At 31.4% G+C, this 20,654-nt stretch overlaps 1 protein-coding gene and 1 long non-coding RNA gene across 2 annotated transcripts; both read left to right on the top strand.

Moving 5' to 3' along the window:
* The first annotated feature begins 4,342 nt into the window (after positions 1-4,342).
* LOC134682100 (uncharacterized) lies at positions 4,343-6,540 on the top strand. The gene is made up of 3 exons (XR_010100780.1): positions 4,343-4,500; positions 5,417-5,496; positions 5,840-6,540. It is a non-coding gene; the product is annotated as an uncharacterized LOC134682100 (long non-coding RNA).
* A 2,200-nt stretch (positions 6,541-8,740) lies between these two features.
* LOC134681353 (cilia- and flagella-associated protein 119-like) lies at positions 8,741-19,997 on the top strand. Its single transcript, XM_063540940.1, has 9 exons — positions 8,741-8,871; positions 9,609-9,640; positions 10,005-10,070; positions 11,042-11,211; positions 11,974-12,044; positions 12,984-13,100; positions 14,552-14,612; positions 17,067-17,168; positions 19,687-19,997. Exons 1-9 carry the CDS (start codon positions 8,818-8,820, stop codon positions 19,878-19,880), a joined length of 867 nt encoding a protein of 288 aa, XP_063397010.1. The 5' UTR covers positions 8,741-8,817; the 3' UTR covers positions 19,881-19,997.
* Positions 19,998-20,654: the final 657 nt, after the last annotated feature.

Below are 20,654 nucleotides of genomic sequence, written 5' to 3' on the forward strand. Positions count from 1 at the left end.
GTGATCAATTTTATTTGGCAGTCGCGAATGGCAGTCAGCAGGGTTAAAGAACATCAGTTGTTCGACCTGTTAGTCAAATGCGTTTTGTTTAAATATACTTTTTCACTCTTTTGGTCTTTTGGAAAATGTTGTTTGTGCTGTTTTTAGACCCTTCTACAACGAAATTTGTTTGACATGCACACGTATAAAAATTGCGGTTTTTATCCAACGCAATCATAGGTTTGAACGTAGTTTTCAATTTAGACTCGTACATATATATATACAACTCGTCTAAACATCAACCCAACAATGTTAGATCTGTAAGTTTGCTTTCGCAAATTTTTGATTCTTCCCTCGCACCCCGTATAACCCCGTTACAAATGAATCCGGACGTTGACGCGTTCGAAGCGATAATCAGGACAACATTTGGGATGACAATAACTTTGAATGCCTCTCTAGAACTTATTTGAGTATATATGAATATGTCAATGAGCATGTTAGTATCTTTATTCAATTATACAGTTGTTGTAAGTTTTAGATATTGTATAAAACGTTTGATTAAACTGCTAGATGCAAAACGCACAGACATGGTGCAATTTCATACGGTTTACGATGTAAACAATGCTGAATATCTTTTCGTGCATACACCTTTGAGAATTAATACCTTAAGCAATACTAAATAACTATAAATTGAATTACTACGTGCCTTCAAATGTGCCCTAGAACTTAGAATAAACGCAATATCATAGAAAATAATTTTTCTCTGACTGTATTGTTCGTTTCACCAAATGTGTCGCGTTCGTTGTGCGTTTTGAAATAATCACTGTACAGTTCGTTGACAAAAACCGTGACAAACACTTTCTTGTCAAGGTTTTCGAGATGGTTTCGGCGACCCTTTTTCTGTATTTTATTGCAAATGTTTATCTGTTAACTTAGTCAAACTAGTTGAACTTAAAATATCTGTCATACAAAGCCAAAATTGAAATATGTAACTCGAGTACATCTGCTTGGAATGTTTCTATTGAAAATTGAGACTTTCAATGTTTTTCCAGATGAAATGAACAGTTAATAAATATATTCCAGAGGAAAGAAAGTTTCAAAAAGTATAGTACAGTCATCAAAACTTTAATGACTTCCTTTTCACAATTTAAGACTCTTCCAAATGCCGATGTTGGTCCAAATTCGCCTAGACGAAAGCAGACATACATGAAGGAGCTCGTTGAACATAATTTGCCGAATGCCATAGATGGCATTCCAACTGCTTTAATTTTTTTATTATTTTTTTTTTACATGCGGAGCTTTGTAGATGTGGTGTGATGGCCAGTGAGACAACTGTCCATCAAAGTTTAAATGAAGTTGGCGTATAAACTATTATAGTCCAATGTACAACATTTAACAATGAGGAAAACATATACCATACAGTCCCCTAAAAAAGGCCCCGATATAAAAAAAAAATATGAAAAAAACGATTACACTAACGGTTAATAATTTATAACTTATGAAATGACAGATCTATATAACCAATGTACTGCAGGATTCTGACGTTGGACCGACAAACAAAATGCGGCAGGTTTAAACATGTGAGCCCCCAACCCACTCCTTAACATAGAACACTGGTGTAACAGCACAACATGATAAAAAAGTTCTGTTGCAATTGGCTAAACTCAAAATGTCGGTACAAGGCACAAAAACCATATACATAGAATATCGACAAAGGAGTAGTTGTAGTAACTGATAGTTATTTCAAAGCGAATTACAACTAAGAAGTAAATCGTGTATCCAAAGTGTTTTAATCAGTATATCCTACGCTTTTAGGTAAAGACGTAATAAAACGCACGAACTTGTCCAATGCCAAATATGAACAGTATCGAGAGGATGTACGGTATTATGAGTTCTCATAAGTGTGCATAAATTGTAATAATGTTAAGTGATGTTTTGATTTAACAGGTAGAGCAAAACTTTCTATATTGTGGCCAATTGTTTTTTTTTTATTTATGAAAGAATTTGGTGAAGGGTGACTCGGAGATATACTATAAGTTATGATCACTTTGGTCTTTTTCCGATCGGCAGTAAAAACTGACTGAAGTTGGCCACCCATTTAGTTGTGTGGGATGTAACAGTACACAGTCACGTCCTGTCCGAATGGGAATATAAAATCCAATGTCTCGTGTAAAGAGAGTACCACGCTAACTACATAGTACGAACCCCTGCAAAAACTTCAAGAGATGTCTATAAATAGCCTGTTGAAAGGCACCATTTGTGTCCTTATAAAATATGCATCATTTTATCCAGTGGCAATCCAAACGTCCCTGACGTAATTCCAGAGGGTCTCCTCACAGGACTTACATGTATGTGTTGCTACTTTGTGCTTATCCTGAACATGCATGGCATATTTGTAAGTGATCGTTAAGCAACCAACAATCAGCCATTACGTACGCGTGTCATAAACAAATAAAAGGGTCCATATATTGTCAAGTACAAACAGTAAAGAAGAAACACAGCAAATGTCTAAGGTTAGGTTGGTGATTGATGCTTTGCTAACCCATAATTTACCAATGACGCCAAGGGTAACTGGGGAATATAAATATGGTCCCTGTGGTCTTCTGTGAAATAAATCAAAATTTGAATGAAATGCATATGGGTGAGTATAGACTTTAAAGGTGTTTATAATAACCAGAATGACCTGACCAATCATTTAGATTTTTGCACCACAGTAGAAAGACTGTAATGTTCGAGGAATTTAAGCATAATCTTTATACCATAAAAATTAAACAAACACAAAAACATAATTAAAGAAAGCAAACCAGTTAATATTGAGTGTTTTCTCTTCATCTTTATATCTTCACATTAAAGTAACTGTATTACTATTGATGGCTATCAGTTACATGTTCCTTGCATAGACCTATTCTTGAGCCTTAATGTAACTCTATGGTAAGCTATGACCCCCTTGGACCCGCCTCTGAGATTCAGGCCAAAAGGCTTAACCTATAATCCATTGATTATATTTGATTACTTTCTATATCAAATAGAAGATGCGGTATTGAAACAGCTCTTCGCAAGAGACCAAACGAAACAAAAATGAACAACTATAGGTCACCGTACGGCCTTTAACAATGAAAAAGCCTACACCGCTATTAAGCACACCGAAATAACAAATGTAGTCAGTGCATACGAGAAAACTAACGGCTCAATTTTTGCACAAAAGTGTGAACAAAAAAATATATACAACCACTGAATTACAGGCTCCTGGCTTTCAACAGGCACATACAGAATATGGCGGGATTAAACATGTTAGCGGGCACCCAACCCACCACCTAACCGTACGTTGACTGTTGTATGGTAAACACTTTCAAATATGCTATGAAATTAGAAATCGGACTTGTGTATCTGTATGCTTTGTCATAGTTGCATCTATTGAGTTATTGTATTTTCCTACCAATTCACACTTTTGTATACATGAGGATTTTTTTAAATGTAGAAATTTCCTCCAAGTGTTTTTCGACAATACAACTGACATTATGGGTTGCTGTCTGCATGTTATGATGGTAAATTATTATTTTCAAACATGCATATTGGTTATAATCATATCAAAGCATAATCTAATACATGCAAAATTCATTCACAAACGCAATATTTTGTCAACGAAGCGTACAGTATAAAAAGGTGTAATGACAACCAACATGAAAAAAGAGACATTTTAAAACGTGTATTTTTTTGTTTCTAGATACAACATAAACAAACGATCTTTATAAGTTTGTTAATTTATACTATGAAGTTTTCAAAAATGTATGTTTTAAAAACTATGAGGTACGAGAAACATTAAGTTTTGAATGTTTAAAAATACCAAGCACGTTTTATCATTAATATCGTCGTGCGTTTTTTGATGTTTGTATAAAAAAATGTCACATTTTTTAAAAACCTTTTAGTAACTCATGAGTATTATGGCAAAGAATATATTGGCGCAAAATATACGAAGAATAGATATTGGATTGCCTTTAAAAGTATGAATTCCTTACTATCTGAACTCAGTGCTAAACGGTGTGCTCGACTCGAACGCGTCAACGTCCGGTTTTATCTGTATCGGAGTTATACAGGGTGCCTCGCCGGGATTCGAACCCATGCTACTGTGATATCGTGACACCAAATCGCCTACACTGCAGCCGTCCCTTTAGACCATATATATATATATAATAAGACAGCTATATTGCATAAGCAAAAATGTTCATATACTAGTATTAAAGGGTATCGGGACCGTTCGCCCTAGTAACATGTTCGCCCTGGGTCCGTTTGCCCTGACAAACAAGTAAAGTACTAAACTAACTAGATAAGCACATGCAAACTGAGACTACTATAACACAGAGATTGGTCACTCTCTGTACTGGCCAGTCAAATCGTATTTTCACGATGTCCACGGATGCGCGCGCATTCGGACTGATTAGACAAGAAGGACGATCAGCCATTGTTTGCAAGCGTGGTGCAAAATAATAACATATGTGGCTTATTAAGGCGTTTTATGTATCAGTAAGTATAATAATAAAATTAAAAATGTCAATTATTGTTTGATTATGTTCACAATAGCCTTGTTTAGTGAATTTATAAGCGTAAACTTACAAATGAAACCTTGAAAATTTACCGCGTTTGACTTTTCAGTTCGTTAGACCGACTCGAGTTATTTTGTAAATAGGTTAAATTCAGAAGAACAGTTGGCTTTCTAGATAGTATTAAAACTTTCTTTCATATTTTTTCTTTACACTGATGTATACTTTGTCATAATTTGATATACCAGCAAACTGCTATTTATCCCTTTTTGTGGGGAGATTTACCACATGAAGGTTTTGAAAATGGCCGATGTAAATTTTGAGTCAATTTCTGTTGTGCTAGGGTATAATTCAGTTGAATAATTTGTTTTCCCAAATGGCATTAAAACATTCCCTTGGATTTCTTCTTTCTAGTAATGTTTACTTTGTCATAATTTGATATACCAGCATACTGCTATTTACCCCTTTTTGTGTGGGGGGGGGGGGGGGGTCCCCATGATGAAGACTTTCAAATGAAAAATGTCAATTTCTGTTGTGCTAGGGTATGATTCAGTTGAATAATTTGTTTTCCCAAATGGCATTGAAACATTCCCTTGTATTTCTTCTTTCTACTAATGTTTACTTTGTCATAATTTGATATACCAGCATACTGCTATTCACCCCTTTTTGTGTGTGTGTGTGGGGGGGGGGGGGGGGGGGGGGGGTCCCATATCATGATGAAGACTCCCAAATGAAAATTTTGTCCACATTTTAAACAAATTTAATCCATCAATTTACCATGCTATTAGTTTGTTTAAGTAAAGTTGCAGACCCTATTCTGAGTATTCATTTATCATGTTTATAGTCTAGAAGCATAAGTAAGTTTTCAATGTTACTGATTATAATTTTATTTATTGTAGAAATGCCTCTCCGAAAGAAATCCCGTTTGGGACAACCGAAAAAAACAGCCATCAGAAAAAAGAACCAAAGCATAAAATTGGTAAGTTTATTTTTCAACATGGTAACATTTAAATACTTGCTGACTTTGAATACCAATGAATAAGGTTTACTGTAATATCCATTACTTTATACATAGGTCACTGAGTTCATTGCATGTCTTTGGCTGAAGAAAAATGCTTCATTCCCTTTGTCATTTAGGTGAACCCCATTTCTAAGGTGGTTATGTCTGAAGCACTTGTGGTTCCAAAATTTAATGCCTGCTGTCTGTGGTGTTTTCTCTGACAAATGTGTTGTAGTAGTCTCAGATGGCATACATGTAGGAAGTAAAGTTTACAAGTAAGACAAATAGTCTATTCAACTCTATCTTTTTTTTTTTAATTTAGAATGCCAAAGATCAAAAGATGTAGAAATTAACAAATGGAGTTAAAAAGAGAGTAATCCTCGACAATGAACAGCTGTTGGTACCAGTATGGAGGAGACATCTGTTCCAGTTTCAATCCACACTGAAGATGGAAAGAGAAAATATGAACGCTTAAATTTGATTGTCATGCTGTTTCTTTTTCTAGCACCAGTGAAAGGCACAGAGCAACTGATTGCACAAGAAATTGAGATATTTGCAGTGAATGAGACACACAATAAAGATGAAGAATCTTGCCATCTCCCTTTCACTGTATGCAATTTATTACAAGTTATCATCGCTGATACATGTATATATTCTTAGCTGTACAGATACCGAAATTTGCATAACCCAGATCAGTTGCAGGGAAATTATCATAAAATTCTCAGTTATCATTGACAGTAACATTATGAATAAATGTTTGATAATAAAAATATTATTTATACCTGGAATTGTTTTTGTTCTCTCTCATTTTGGTTTAGTTATTGAAAAAGGATGGAATAATGTGTAGTGATATTTTAGATATATTGTATACATTAATACATGTACAAGTTCTGATTCTCAGTCTGACTGGTCCTTTTCATTTTAGAATACTGGGATGTATGTAGGTGTCTTTTTACAGATGTAATTTGGTTTATTCAAACGCCACACCACATTTATTGGTTTATAGATTTTATTGATATGATTACTGTGCTTTCCCAAAGTAAGGAGCCTTTAATTCACTGGTGTGTTGCTGTATACATCATATTTGGATTTTTTTCTTATTATTTTGTTCATAAATAAGACCGTGAGTTTTCCTGTTTGATGTGTTAAACCTTTTTCTTAAATAGACCTTGTATAGTTGACAGTGCAATATGAATTTTACGCATTGCTTAGAGCCTTTTGGTCACCTTTAAATGTTGATGTCTGTATCATTTGTTTTCTTGTGGAGAGTTAGACATAATATTGCATATACTGTACAGAAAAAAATGAATGTCATACACTCGCAAATCAATATGTAATAAAAAAATGAAATATTTGCCACTGGACGTTTAGCAACCATCAATTAAATCAACCTGATCAACAACAACAAAAATGAAATATTTGCCACTGGACGTTAAGCAAGCATCAATTAATTCAGCCTGATCAACAACAAAGGAAGACACCTTTTCGTGCAGTTTGTATAAAGTAAAAAAGGGTTTTAACTAACAATCAAGTCAAAATGTTGTTTCACTATTCACACAGGTCCATGTCAAAATGTTTCAAAATTAAAAGGAGAATTTTCTAGTCTAAAAGTAAAAAAAGAAGGGAAACATGTACATTACGCTTACAATATGGTTAATGCCTTTATATTCGAGGTCAAAAGTGAGACTTGTATTGCAATTTTCTATTAAATGATCATTAAGTGTAAGTCCTAACTAAATACACAATCCGTGAAAAGGAGAAACCATAAATTTACCGACAATCATAAAAACAACTGAATGCAAGCTCATAGTATTTCGAAAAACACAATTAGAAAACAATTTACAGACCATCATAAAAAATCAACCCAATACAAGCCAAATTAATAATGAACCCAGAAAGTAGTCATTTTTTAATGATCTATACAAATTATAAATATTATAAGACAAAGTCGATCATGATAAACGATATTTGTCAAACAATATTTATTATTTAATTCTATAATTTGTAAATAATATTTTCGGAAGGAGTGTGAAAACCTGTGGTGTAACTACTTCGTGGGTACCAGGTGTCAAATAAAACTCATTTTAACAGGTTGTGATTTACCTGACCATTGGATAATTCAAGCCGAATATACATGTCACACTGTGACATTATGTCTCCGAGAAACCCATTATGAAACAATCAAATAATTAACTCCGATACATGACATACAATTTATTACGTATTAATTATTTAATATTGTATTTTTAATACAATATCAAATCTGAGACTACTATAACACTATATAGCCGTAATCTTCAGCCGTAATTAACCTTTATTTGGAAAAACAAAAACAGAAGCCTTTTTCCATTTTTTTTTTTTTCAATCATTCATGAAAATTTAAAAAAATTATTAAATAGTATTGATAATGAGATTTATATATCTGAATTCCATTTTTAGTTAGCACGTGTATACGTGTATCAAAACTATATCCCAGCCAATTCACAAATGCACCTGTTTTTACAGGTAGGTAAAACAGGTAAAACATTTGTTTATTTGATCGGGGGATTGTTTATATGATTCCTTGATTGGATGAAATAAACGGGACCTATTTCAACAACTTCGTTTGTCGGATTTATGAGAATTACAATCCATTCTCAATCATAGTCGCATAGCTTATTTTAAAAACTTTTAAAACATGTTTATTATGAAAAACTATTAAAATACATTTATTATTATAAACTATTATAATATAATAATTATTAAAGTAGGATAATCATAATAATATTCATATAATAATAGGAATAATAATGACAGCATTGAAAATAATATTTTGCTTTGTATTATTCATTTTTAATTGAACAATTACATGTCGTCTGCTAACGGTAAAATACGAAACTACGTTAAATTAACGCAGCTAGCTTTTTTGAGTGTAGCCGGTTTAATAGGGAAATCGAGAGTGACCAATCTCTGTGTTATAGTAGTCTCAGATGCAAAGCAGACGAAATAAATAAAGAAAAACTAGCTATAAAAGTAGCATAAAATATATAAAAGCTCTAAGACCTGCAGGAGCACCAACACCTGTCATAAGTTGCCATTCCAGTTGATGAATTGGTTAATAGAAATACATCCTTTCTCCCTAAAAATAAAATGCCCGTCAGAATAAACAAAATCTGCGCACCGAAGTCCCACCGAAGTCAATGCGATAATTATCCGGAATGAACGATTTTCCGGAATTGTGTCAGTTATTTTGTATACCGGAAGTTTTCATTCTCCTAGCAACTGCACTTCCGACATCTGACAGAAAAAACTTTTTACAAAATGCTTCTTGAATCACAAGAAATGCAAGGCCAAGAAATCCCTAAACTTATACAGGTACATGGCTGCTTCATCATTTCCTCATCTACTCACGTTTTAAGGGGAAATGCAAAGGAATACAATTTTACAAAATTAAATAATATCGTTCTTTATTTTGACAATTTTTGACCAGGGTCAGGGACCAGCATAACTTCAAAAGCCTTTTATATTTGATGATTATGTACATGTATACACTAAACGTTAAACATTGTGAGTTTGCATTTGTACTTAAACATAGTATAACAGGTTTTAAGGTGTACAGACTTGTATCAAGCTTCAAAAAAAAGTTTAATATGTGAGTCAATACAAGCCATTTCTGGATATCACACAGGATCCCGTTAAATGTTGACATCATAAAACAAAATATCTAATGCCACAATGGAAAAGTGATTGTTGTTAACGTTAAAGTTCAAGCAGCCAGGATTAGCGATAAGGTGTATATGAGGCAGGTGCTACCTGTTCAAAACATGTATCTTTTTTAAATCAAACAAAGAAGCCACTACCTATAAGCCTTTGTTTAATAAACAGTTGAAGATGAACCAAAATGTTGATGCTGGTTTAATGCATTGATGGTTCAGAAAATTATAAAGATCACTTTAATGACACGATTACATAGAATTTATATATAATGTATCATTAAATTATTATATACATACTGCAATAATATACTATAAACAAAGACACATAACAGTAATTTCAAAGTTCTTAATAGGACATGTATATGAATCATTATTTTTTTTATTATTTTTTTCTAGCCAAGAGATCACAGAGCTAAAGTTTGTGTATGGTAAGTATAACTTGTATTGTCATACTGATAGACTAATCATAATTATGGTGTACCATAGTCAGTCAACTATTATGTAAACCATATACAATGAATCAGTCTAATTGAGACAGCTTTTGATTTTTTTTAATAACATATAAAATTTATACAGAATATACAACTTGTTCAAAATTGCATTAAAATAAAATTGGTTCAAATGAAAGTCAACTTCACAATTTCTCATTTGAATACCTGATTGATCTATACCAGAGAAATTAAGGCTAAGGGGAGATAATTAAACATCAAATTATAAAAGCTGTTTAAAAAATAACAAGTGGGAAAACGTTCAGCCTTTTTCCATGATACATTTTCATTTGTTATTTTGCAGGGCAGATTTAACTGTTGATGATGTGGATCGCATCAGTGAATCATTGAACTCAGACCATGTTAGGCAGTAAGTAATATTCTTATACAGAAAGTGTACGTTTTCTTTATTTTCGCATTTATTATTGAAGAACTATATATATATGCAGAACTGTAATGCAATGAAAAAAAATATATATATGTCATATGTTTGTTCAATATAGATTAATTTGAAATATTTGTTAGCTCAGCTTTCCACCAGTCAAATAAATATTTGAAGCTTACATTGTATATATTTGCAAAGTTACCACTTTGAATATCTTTTATATTTTTTTACAATATGATATTGAATAAAAAATACTGTAAATCAACAAATTATTGCAAGCGACCTTTTTCCTTGAGTATAAATTGTCACAAATATGTAAAACTTGAATTCTTATTTATTTTTAAACTGGCCGCCATGAAACAATTTGATAATTGTGAAATTGAATAAATGTGAAAAGAGATAGTATTGGCTAAATATGAAATAAATTATTCTTGAAAAAAAGTTGGTTAACAGTAATGTCACAACAATTCTCAGCTGATCAGACAAGTTCAAAGACCATAATTATATCAATTAAATTGTTTGCTCCATCCCATTTAGTAAGTTGTTGCAATTCTTGATTTGGTTTTGACACTTTGTTGATTACTGCAACAAAACTGTAAAAACTTATATTAAGGTTTCAGTTTTGACTAATTTTGACAACATAATGCAACAAACAGTACAATAAAATTGGGAATGGAAATGGGGAATGTGTGAATAATGTGTCAACCCGACCAAAGAGCAGAACACATCCTAACTGTAAGAAACACACTTACCTCTCAAAGCCTGTCCAAGGTTCCAATTTGTAGAATTTTGAGTACACAGGAGTTTTTTTATGGCTATATAAATATTATTATCTAGTACTTACACATTTCAGGAACAAAGTTTCCAATGGGTTCCTATGTAAAAACTAGTTCATTGAGTTCACAGTGAAAATCTATAACTTAAAGTTATACCTACATTTCTTCTAATTTTGCCAGAGTTTTAGCTGACATATTCCACTTGGACGACTTTAGGACCAATATAAAGACAGGGATTGTTATGGATCTGTATTTTTATACAATAATGTTTGCCAGAGAAAATAACTTCAACAGAGAGAAAACTTCTGCTGTGTTCTCAATTGTAAAGAAGACACATGAAGTTTGTATTGGTATGTTTATCTATTTTCTAATGGAATTGATGAGGGTCCGGCTGAGGTACTTCAATTATGTATTCTTTAAATTTTTAAGCCATTTATCATCTATGCTTTAAAATTGTTATATATTTGCCCCCTACTCTATTCTTTATATATTAAGCACCCTATTATTCTCAGTTTATTATTTTTTTGCCTGTTTTTCTCTAGATTCTTCATATTTTTAGCCCTTTATTCTGCACTTTAAACCCATTATTCTCTTTTCTGTAAACCCAATCCCTCATTGATGGCATTCAAAATATCAACATGTAATAGATGTGTCTTGGAGGTATTTTTTTTATTTATTTCCTTCAATTAAAGCTCATATTTAACTCGATTATTGCTGATTATAGGATTTTGGTTGAGAGGGAACATGTTTTTCTAAAACTATCAGATTTTTTAATTATATTAGCTGCAAGAACTAAATTATCTCCCCTTCTGTTAATTTTTCTAAATTTTGTGTTTAAAAAAACCTGATTGTTTTGTACATATAGAAACAAAATAAATATTAAATCAAATGTCTTAATGTTACTCTTCTCTCTTTAACCAAACAGCCTTTCTATTTGTCTCAAAATTTGGAAAAAAACTTCCAACGTCTGGAGGGAAGCACGTCAGAAATATCTGTAGCTATAAAAATTCATGAATTTTTTCTTTTACATGTAATATCTGTATGAGATGAGAAATTGTTGTGTCAGACATAAATGCTGAAAATAATGATATTTACCATTTATAATTTTTCAGAGACTCCATTTGGAAATGTAGACCAGACATTTAATTATTTTAAAGAATTGGTTCTGTGTCATGCTGTTAATGTAAGTTTTATCTTTAGATAGAAAAATGGAAAGTACAGTATGAATTTAGGCCACCCCCCCCCAAATAAAATAAATATGGATTCATTGCAGTCCTTTAAACACAAAAAAAAAGGTGTTCAAATATGGCATATTCTATGAGATGCTAGCTAACCAAATTTCATTTATACAACAATGATGTAACACACCTTCAATGGCTGACATTAGTTTGTTTATTAGCTCATAGAGTGACCTAGTTTAGTCGTCATCAACATTTTTTTATGGTTTACTGCAGTTTGAATTTAGAATTCAATTATAAGAAATGGCTGTTTAATAACCCATGTTATTCAGTGTGCAACACATTTTTTATTTTATTTCTTCATTGACAGAAAAAAATAACAGTCATTCCTTAAATAAGGTCAATTGTTTATATTTCTGTAACTTGTCAAGATTCAGGACTATTTATAGTTTGTTGATAATATTGGGTCATTTTCTTATAAATATAGTCTTTTTTTCATATTGGCAATAACTTTTAAGAAGGGTTAACATTGCAATACAAATTTATTACATGTAGTTCAAAAAAATATGGAAAGTATTCAAGGGATGTTCTAGATATAGATATTTTGAGAACTTATAATTCAGAGACCACAAGTTAGTTTGGAGTTATTAAACAAAATTTCATGTTGTTACAGACACTATCTCACAAATTATAGTGAGTGATGTAAGAAAATCCTGAAATATAATTAATACAATGTACTTCAGACATTTCTATGTGTCCACACTTAAACAATATATCTACAATAAAATGACATGTTTTTTCAGAGACCACCACACAGAATTGAGTTATTTAATGCAGATGAAGTCAGAAAAATTACAGAATATACAGTCAATACATACTTCAGACATTTCTATGTGTCCACACTTACACAATGTATCTACAATAAAATGTTTATGTTTTCACAGAGACCACCACACAGTATTGAGTTATTTAACGCAGATGAAGTCAGAAAAATCACAGAATATACAGTCAACACATACTTCAGACATTTCAAAATGTACAAATATGCATTTACACCATTGGTAAATATAAGTTTTTAAAATACTGTGTATTCATTACTATTTGTTGGATACCATTTTCGTGGATTTTGTGGGTATAGGGAAGCCACAAATTTAAATGTTCAACGAATTAAGACTTTTTTAAAAGAGCGTATGCAGATTTTGCCATAACAAGAAAATTAAATATCCAAGAAAATGCAAGTTTTTTTCAATCCACATAAATGGATACCAATGAAAATAAATGAATCCACAGTATATATATATATACTTATAGTCCGTAGCAATGTTGGACACTTACAAAATATTTAAAGAAAAAAGGAACAGGTTAGAAAATTTCTACTTAGATTTATCAGAAAAAATACTGTAAATTCAGAAGTAAATGTGTGCATTACATGTATAATTAAGAATCCTGAACCACTTGCAACAAGAATGTGTCCTCAGTACATGAATTCTCCACTCGCACTATCATTTTCTATGTACAGTGGACCATGAAATTGGAGTAAAAACTCTAATTTGGCATTTAAATTAGAAAGATTATATAATAGGGAACAGGTGTACTAAGTTTGAAGTCGATTGGACTTCAACTTCATCAAAAACTACCTTAACCAAAAACTTTAACCTGAAGCGGGACAGACACACAGACCAGAAAACATAATGCCCCTCTACTATCGTAGATAGGGCGTAAACATGCAAAATTAAAGCTTATTGCAAAAAATCATTACTGAATTTATGAATGCGAGTCTTTATTACATGTATTGTAATCCTGATACTTTCAGTCTACAATTATTTCTGAATTTTTACAAAATTAACAAAATTTTAATATGGAACAGAGCAATTGTAGTATTACTTTTAATTAAAAATTAAAACACCATAAAACAATATTATGAAATATCTTAATTCTCATCATTGATTGCTGTTGATTTGTCAAATATGTTCCTTTTTAACTTCTAAAATATCAGATAGCAATATTATTTAAATTGAAAAAGATAATTAGTAGAACAATTTATAATACCTTTATATTGAAAATAGGCATCTTCGGAAAATATCTGTGAAGAATTTTTTTCTGTAGCAGCCACAGGACAATTCCAAATGAAGAAATAATCATGAAAAACATAACAGTAATGTGACTAAGGGCTTATAATTTCATTATTTTACTTTATTTTGACTGGCTAACAGCAATCTCGCGTCATTTTTTGTTTTAAAATGAATTGCAAGAATTGAAACATGCATGATGACACATTTCCACAATTAAGTGAACAGGTAAATAAATGAAAAACTTATTGATTGCTTCTTTTAGTAATTTCATAGGGTTGTAAAAGTGCATACATTTTTTAGAATGACCTGCTAATACACGCTACATACAAAATGTACTTCTGAAGTGAATAGTGACCACCCAATGAATTTACAAAAAGAAGCATTCAACTCTTAATTGAAAACATTGTATTAATTGTTATATATATTACTTTATATTACAGGTGAGATTAGACCTGTCTTTATCTTACGTTGGATTACCTGTCACACCCCCACCATCTGAAGGTAAGGTTCAGTCTGTCATATGCATAGTTACTTCCCTTGATAACTTTTCTCATATGAAGGTCCTTATTCTGCAGGTGTCCTAATTGTGCAGTCAATTTATATAATCATATAGACATATGTAAAATACATGTACTTGTAAAAATAAAAATTAAGTTTAGCTCCCTAGGAACCATTAAGATTTCCTTTGGACTTGGATTTTGTTAAATGAGTATTTGGGTACAAGTTTTATTTACATATTTTGCTTCCAAAAATTTGACTCCAGCACACCTGATACAAAGGTTTACAGAAACATGTCAATTGAGGGCTCTAAAATGTATTTTAGCAATTACAAACTCCAAAATTTAGGAATGACACAAAAATAGCACAAATTCTCAATGTAGGATATTGTAAGCATGAATTAATTTTATTTATAAACTTAGCAATAGTTTTTTCTGCATGAATAGTGGGTATATATCAATTGTTGATTGTTGTAACATTTATTTTGTACCATAGGTAAGAAAAATATTTAGTTTCTCATTTTGAATGTTTGACTGTCCCCTTTTTATTAATAAAAAATAATTTAGACTCTGTCAAGTAAAAGCAACTATAAGTGAAATAAATCAGTGCAAATTGGGAAAAATGCACTGTTTTTTTCTATTCACAACAAAATTTTGACTTTTTTTTACCCAAATTGCATCTTTTAAATTCTTTTTCTTGAAGTACATGTGTATCAGAATGTCCTCCCACAGAGTTGGTAATGTGTTATATTCTCCAGTCAAAAATCTTAAAAAATATTGGAAAGAGAGCTTCCTAAGATGAAAGTGATACTGGAAAGAGGGGGGAGGGGGCAATACCTTTTTATGTTTACCTGTTTTGGTCCTTTTTTAATGTGTTGTTAACTGAGATAAATTAAAGCTGTTAAATGTTTTTAACCCACTTTGTTAACTGTTATCAGCATTTTTGCATTTTGTTAACTGTTTTTACCAAAACGGAGGTGTTGTTAATTAACATGTTAACAAACCCCCTTTTGCCTCTCCTCTGTAAAAGCAGAAATTTTCGAGGAGGATTTAATTTAAAAGCAATTAAAAAAAAACCACGCTAAACATTTCTTCCATTTACTGGAAACCTCAAAAATTAAATCCCCATGCATGAAATCTTATATAGACAAAACCTTTAAAATTTTTTAACCCCACACATATTAATGTTTCTACGGTAGTTAGACCAATATTATAAACATTTTAGCTGATGATGATGGTGATGAGGATATCATTTTATATACTGCCAATGGTACAGGTATAGAATGAAATAGCTTCTAGGAAATATAAAGAGTTTTGCTAGATATTATTATGAATTAGATAGTTTAAAAAAAAGTTTCTTAGAGCGTGTTACATATTTGCATCATATGGAGCCAGTATTTCAGCAGAAATGAGATTATATTTTTACCCTTTTTTGTGTCCCACTGAGTGAAACTCCTAATTTTTCCTACATAACAAAATTGAAAAATGTAGAATATATCATATTTGGTTATTAACCCCTGTTAGAATAAATCCACATACAATGTTAAAAAAATTATTAAATATTTTTTATGAGGCTTAGAAGCTTGGGAAGGACTTATCACACCAAGTGCAAGTCCAAAACCAATCTTGCAACATATTCATATATTTACATATTTTTGTTGTTGTATTATTAATGATTTTTCCCTTAATATCCAGTAATCCCCTAGATAAACTACCAAATTGAATTATAATATTAACAGTAGAAAATCACATATTCACAAATATGTATTGTATTGAAGTCCAGAGCTTTCACTATAACAGAACTGGCAAGTATAAAATTATTCCCCAAACATTTATTTATTTTTGTCTTTGACAAAGTATTGTAATTCATACTGCAATTGATAATGGTAACATTTTCTTTATTTGATGGAAACTTAGAGAACTCATACAGGTTCTAATTTCAAAGAAAATATAACTTACTCTTTAATAGATTGATTTATTTACTGTCCAGATGAAATTGTTTTATGCAGGACAATTTTAAAAGTTTTGCAATCTTGTAGTTACTATTCACTATTATTCATATAATACCACTTTTTAGATTTCGTGCATACGTATACGAAAACCATGAATTTGAATTTTCAGAAAGCTACAAATTTAATATAGGTTTGTAATGGTTTGTTCATTATCACTGAACTAGTATATATATGTTTAGGGGCCAGCTGAAGGACGCCTTGGGGTGCTGGAATTTCTTGTTACATTGAAGACCTGTTGTTGACCTTCCGCTGTTGTTTTTTCTATGGTCGGGTTGTTGTCTCTTTGATACATTCCCCATTTCCATTCTCAATTTTATTGTAAACTACTTTTGTTTGATCAAACCACAACAATGGTAATACTAACAAACATAATTTATATGTGTTATTTGATAGTGTGTTGATTCACATTTAAACACACAAAGGTTTATATTTATATACATTTACAGCTGATGAAACCAGTCCACCAGAAGATGAGGTTCCCCCTGAACAGACAACGGAACCAACAGAAGGGGAAACAACTACAGAACAACAAAAAACTCCTGAACCAGGTAAACAAATTAACTTTGTTGTTGATTGGTCTATGTTTCATGTATAGGTCATGGTAGTCTTATTTTGAACGGAGTTTATATACAAGTAAATGTAGCTTATACTCTGGCCACTCGCTTTGAAAAATTAGTGTTCAATGACAATGATTTGATTTTTTTTTAGATATTCATAAGTATTCACTTTTTTACCAGAAAGTAGTAACTTTACCTGACCATATCGGGAAAAAGGTATTTAGACGGATCTTAATACGTTCTTGTGAAACGTCAAAATGTTCAGGACTTAATTAAATCCCTATTTCGGTAGAATGTTACAAGCATACGATTTTTATTGCGTCTTACACTTTGAGAAGCAAATAATCTTTAACTACTTTATTCAAATATTGTGTAAAAACATAAATATTGAGCTTTGAAAGTCAAGTGGCTCGAGCATTTTTCTGAGGAAGTTTTAAAAAATTGCAAAGAAATATTTTTACAGTGGGTTAGCTTTCATAAGTCTTCACTATCTATAGATTAACAACTTTTGGTTAATATTTACAATTTAGAATCATCATTGAAGGTGGCGGACGATTGCACAGTTAATTAATTCTATTGATGTGCCATTTGTATGCAAGATTTTCCACTATAAACGAATGTTACTTTAAACAAATATAAGGACTTAGTTAGCTAAATCTACAGATTTTATTAGATATTATGATTTTTATTGCAACAGATTAATATGCTACATAAAGATCAGATTTGAAATATAAAAGTGTAATTGGGATTTAGTTCTAAAATCAAAATCCTACTTTTTGCTCTACATAGCTTGACAAAGTTTATTACCAACTGTCTACTGTTAAAACTATATCAACTTCTATATTGTTTGTGAATATTGTTGGTTGCTGTCTCATTGATGTATACTGCACATATACTGTTATGCCTACATGAATTATAAGGAGGTTGAAATGAAAATTTTGAAACAAAGGAAGATGCAGAACTTTCACATGACAATAATTTGGATTTTTGGTCATTTTTATGTCCCATTTATGGGCATTATGTTTTCTAGTCTGTGCGTCCGCCTGTTCATCTGTTTGTCCATTCATCCTGCTTCAGGTTAAAGTTTTTGGTCAAGGTAGTTTTTGATGAAGTTAAAGTCCAATCAACCTTATACTTAGTACACATGTTCCCTATGATATGATCTTTCTGATTTTAATGCCAAATTAGATATTTTCCCAATTTTCACAGTCCACTGAACATAGGAAATGATGGTGTGAATAGGGCATCCATGTACTGAGGACACATTCTTGTTTTGTTATAAATTATATATAAAATCTGCATGTATTTGAGCTGATATCTGACATGGTGTTTGATTAATTTTGACCATTTAATGTCCATGCAATGCTTTAGGCAGGGTTTCCTCTGGGTCAATTATTTTTTTCGCCACCTCTTTCGCCAAAACAATATATTTTTCGCCACTTTATTATTTTTTTTGCCAATATATTTTCCTTTGAAATTTTCTTTTTTTCCAGCACCCCCCCCCCCCCCCCCCCCCAAAAAAAAATAAGAAGTGTTTTTTTACAACAAAACGAAGAATTTTATTACTTGGAATTGATCCCTCATGTAAGGTGTAGTCATTACATTGCTGCACAGGGTTACTCTAATGCCAACCTTCTAGACCGTCGTAAATAAGTAAAACTATATGCTTGAAACACCTGTGTTACTGAAACGACTTTGAAGTACCCACTCAAATCAATGATCTAGTATATGAAAGTTAAATGATAAAGTTTAAGATCAGAGACCTTTCTAGCTTTTGAACATTTTTCGTCATAACAATAATTTTCTTTTCAAAAGAAGGAGAGGAAGCGTAAATTTTGCTTCAAACACGTGCGTCGCAAAGCGGTAAATAAATCCCTTTTGAGACATGTGACAGAAGCCATTTAACCATATCATTTTGTCATATCATACAATCAACACCTTTATTAATTAGTCCTTTGATGTCGATAGCTATAAATGCAATCAGCTGATTATTGATTTTCTGTCGAAATCTTAACGAGTTCAAGGTGAATTCCGAGTATTGTCTCATCAGTAAAGTCAGAGAAACCGAAAAAAGTAAACAAACAAGATGGCTGAAAATAAATCGTTTTATATATTTCTTTCGCCAAATTCTTTGGCCAATGACGAATTTTAATCGCCACAATTATTATTTTTTCGCAAATTGCGAAAATGGCGACCGCCAGCGGAAACCCTGGCTTTAGGTGTTACAGTTTTATACATTCCAAATTATGGAAAAAACTATAAAGGCTATTGTAAATTCAGAAATTGTGTGCATAATTTCAAAATGTATTGTAATTTTTGAAGAAGACAAAAATGCAAGATTGTTTATTGGGATTTTGGGAAAATCTGCATACATATATATATATATGTTTATTATTGTAATCGCCCAATCCCATTCATCACATTTATAAAAACTTTGCACTAATTTCTGAAATAAAATCACATTTTTGGAAGAAATGAATTGACACAACAAAAACGTTTTTCATTGCAGAAGAATCACAAGCAAGAAAAGAATTACGGACAATGATACAGACATATTTATCCGACGAAATCAAGAAAATGAAAACTTCTGTTGAAGAACAAATCAAAAGCACAGAAGATAGTCTCAATAAAAAGTTAGAGGTAACAGAAGGGACAAAATCAGGAAAAGGTGCTAGGGGCTCACCAAAGGGGAAAAAGAAATAGCGGACTATCATTGACTTATATATATTTGTTGAATTTTGTATTTTTATTTGTCCATACAGTGAAATAAAATTATATTAAGTATATTTTGACTGTTATTAAAATAAGATGTTAATAAGAGTTATTCATTCTTGAAGGTTAAAATTTAGATTGTCATTCTGTTTTTACCACAGATAAAAGCATGAATGAACGTTGACGTTACATAATAAAATATTTATCATGTCTAAGGTCTAGCAAAAGAACAATATTATATTATAAATCTGAAAATAAATGACCACTGTTTAGTTTGAGTATCTAGACAAGGGGAGATTATCCAACAACACAAGGATACAATAAACTTTACTTATCTCCCTTGTTACTACTTTAAACTTCAAAGGATTTAGTATAAAGTTTAAAACAGAAAGAAAAATTGTTCAACAGATTTTAATAATCAACAAAATGTAATTAACATTTTATTCTTAATAGTAAAGTCTAACATTGGTCATAAGCAGAGAACATATTTCATTACTGAGCTTACACCATTAAATAAACAATGTTTACAATGTGACTTAGTCACAAGCACAGAACATAAAATTTACAATGTGACTTAGTCATTAGCACATAACATAGTTCATTACTGAGCTTACACCATTAAATAAACAATGCTTACAATGTGACTTAGTCATAAGCACAGAACATAAAATAAACAATGTTTAAAATGTGACTTAGTCATAAGCACAGAACATAGTTCATTACTGAGCTTCCACCATTAAATTAACAATGTTTACAATGTGACTT

This window comes from Mytilus trossulus, chromosome 8 (assembly GCF_036588685.1).
Source record: "Mytilus trossulus isolate FHL-02 chromosome 8, PNRI_Mtr1.1.1.hap1, whole genome shotgun sequence".
Classification (NCBI taxonomy): Eukaryota; Metazoa; Mollusca; class Bivalvia; order Mytilida; family Mytilidae; genus Mytilus; species Mytilus trossulus.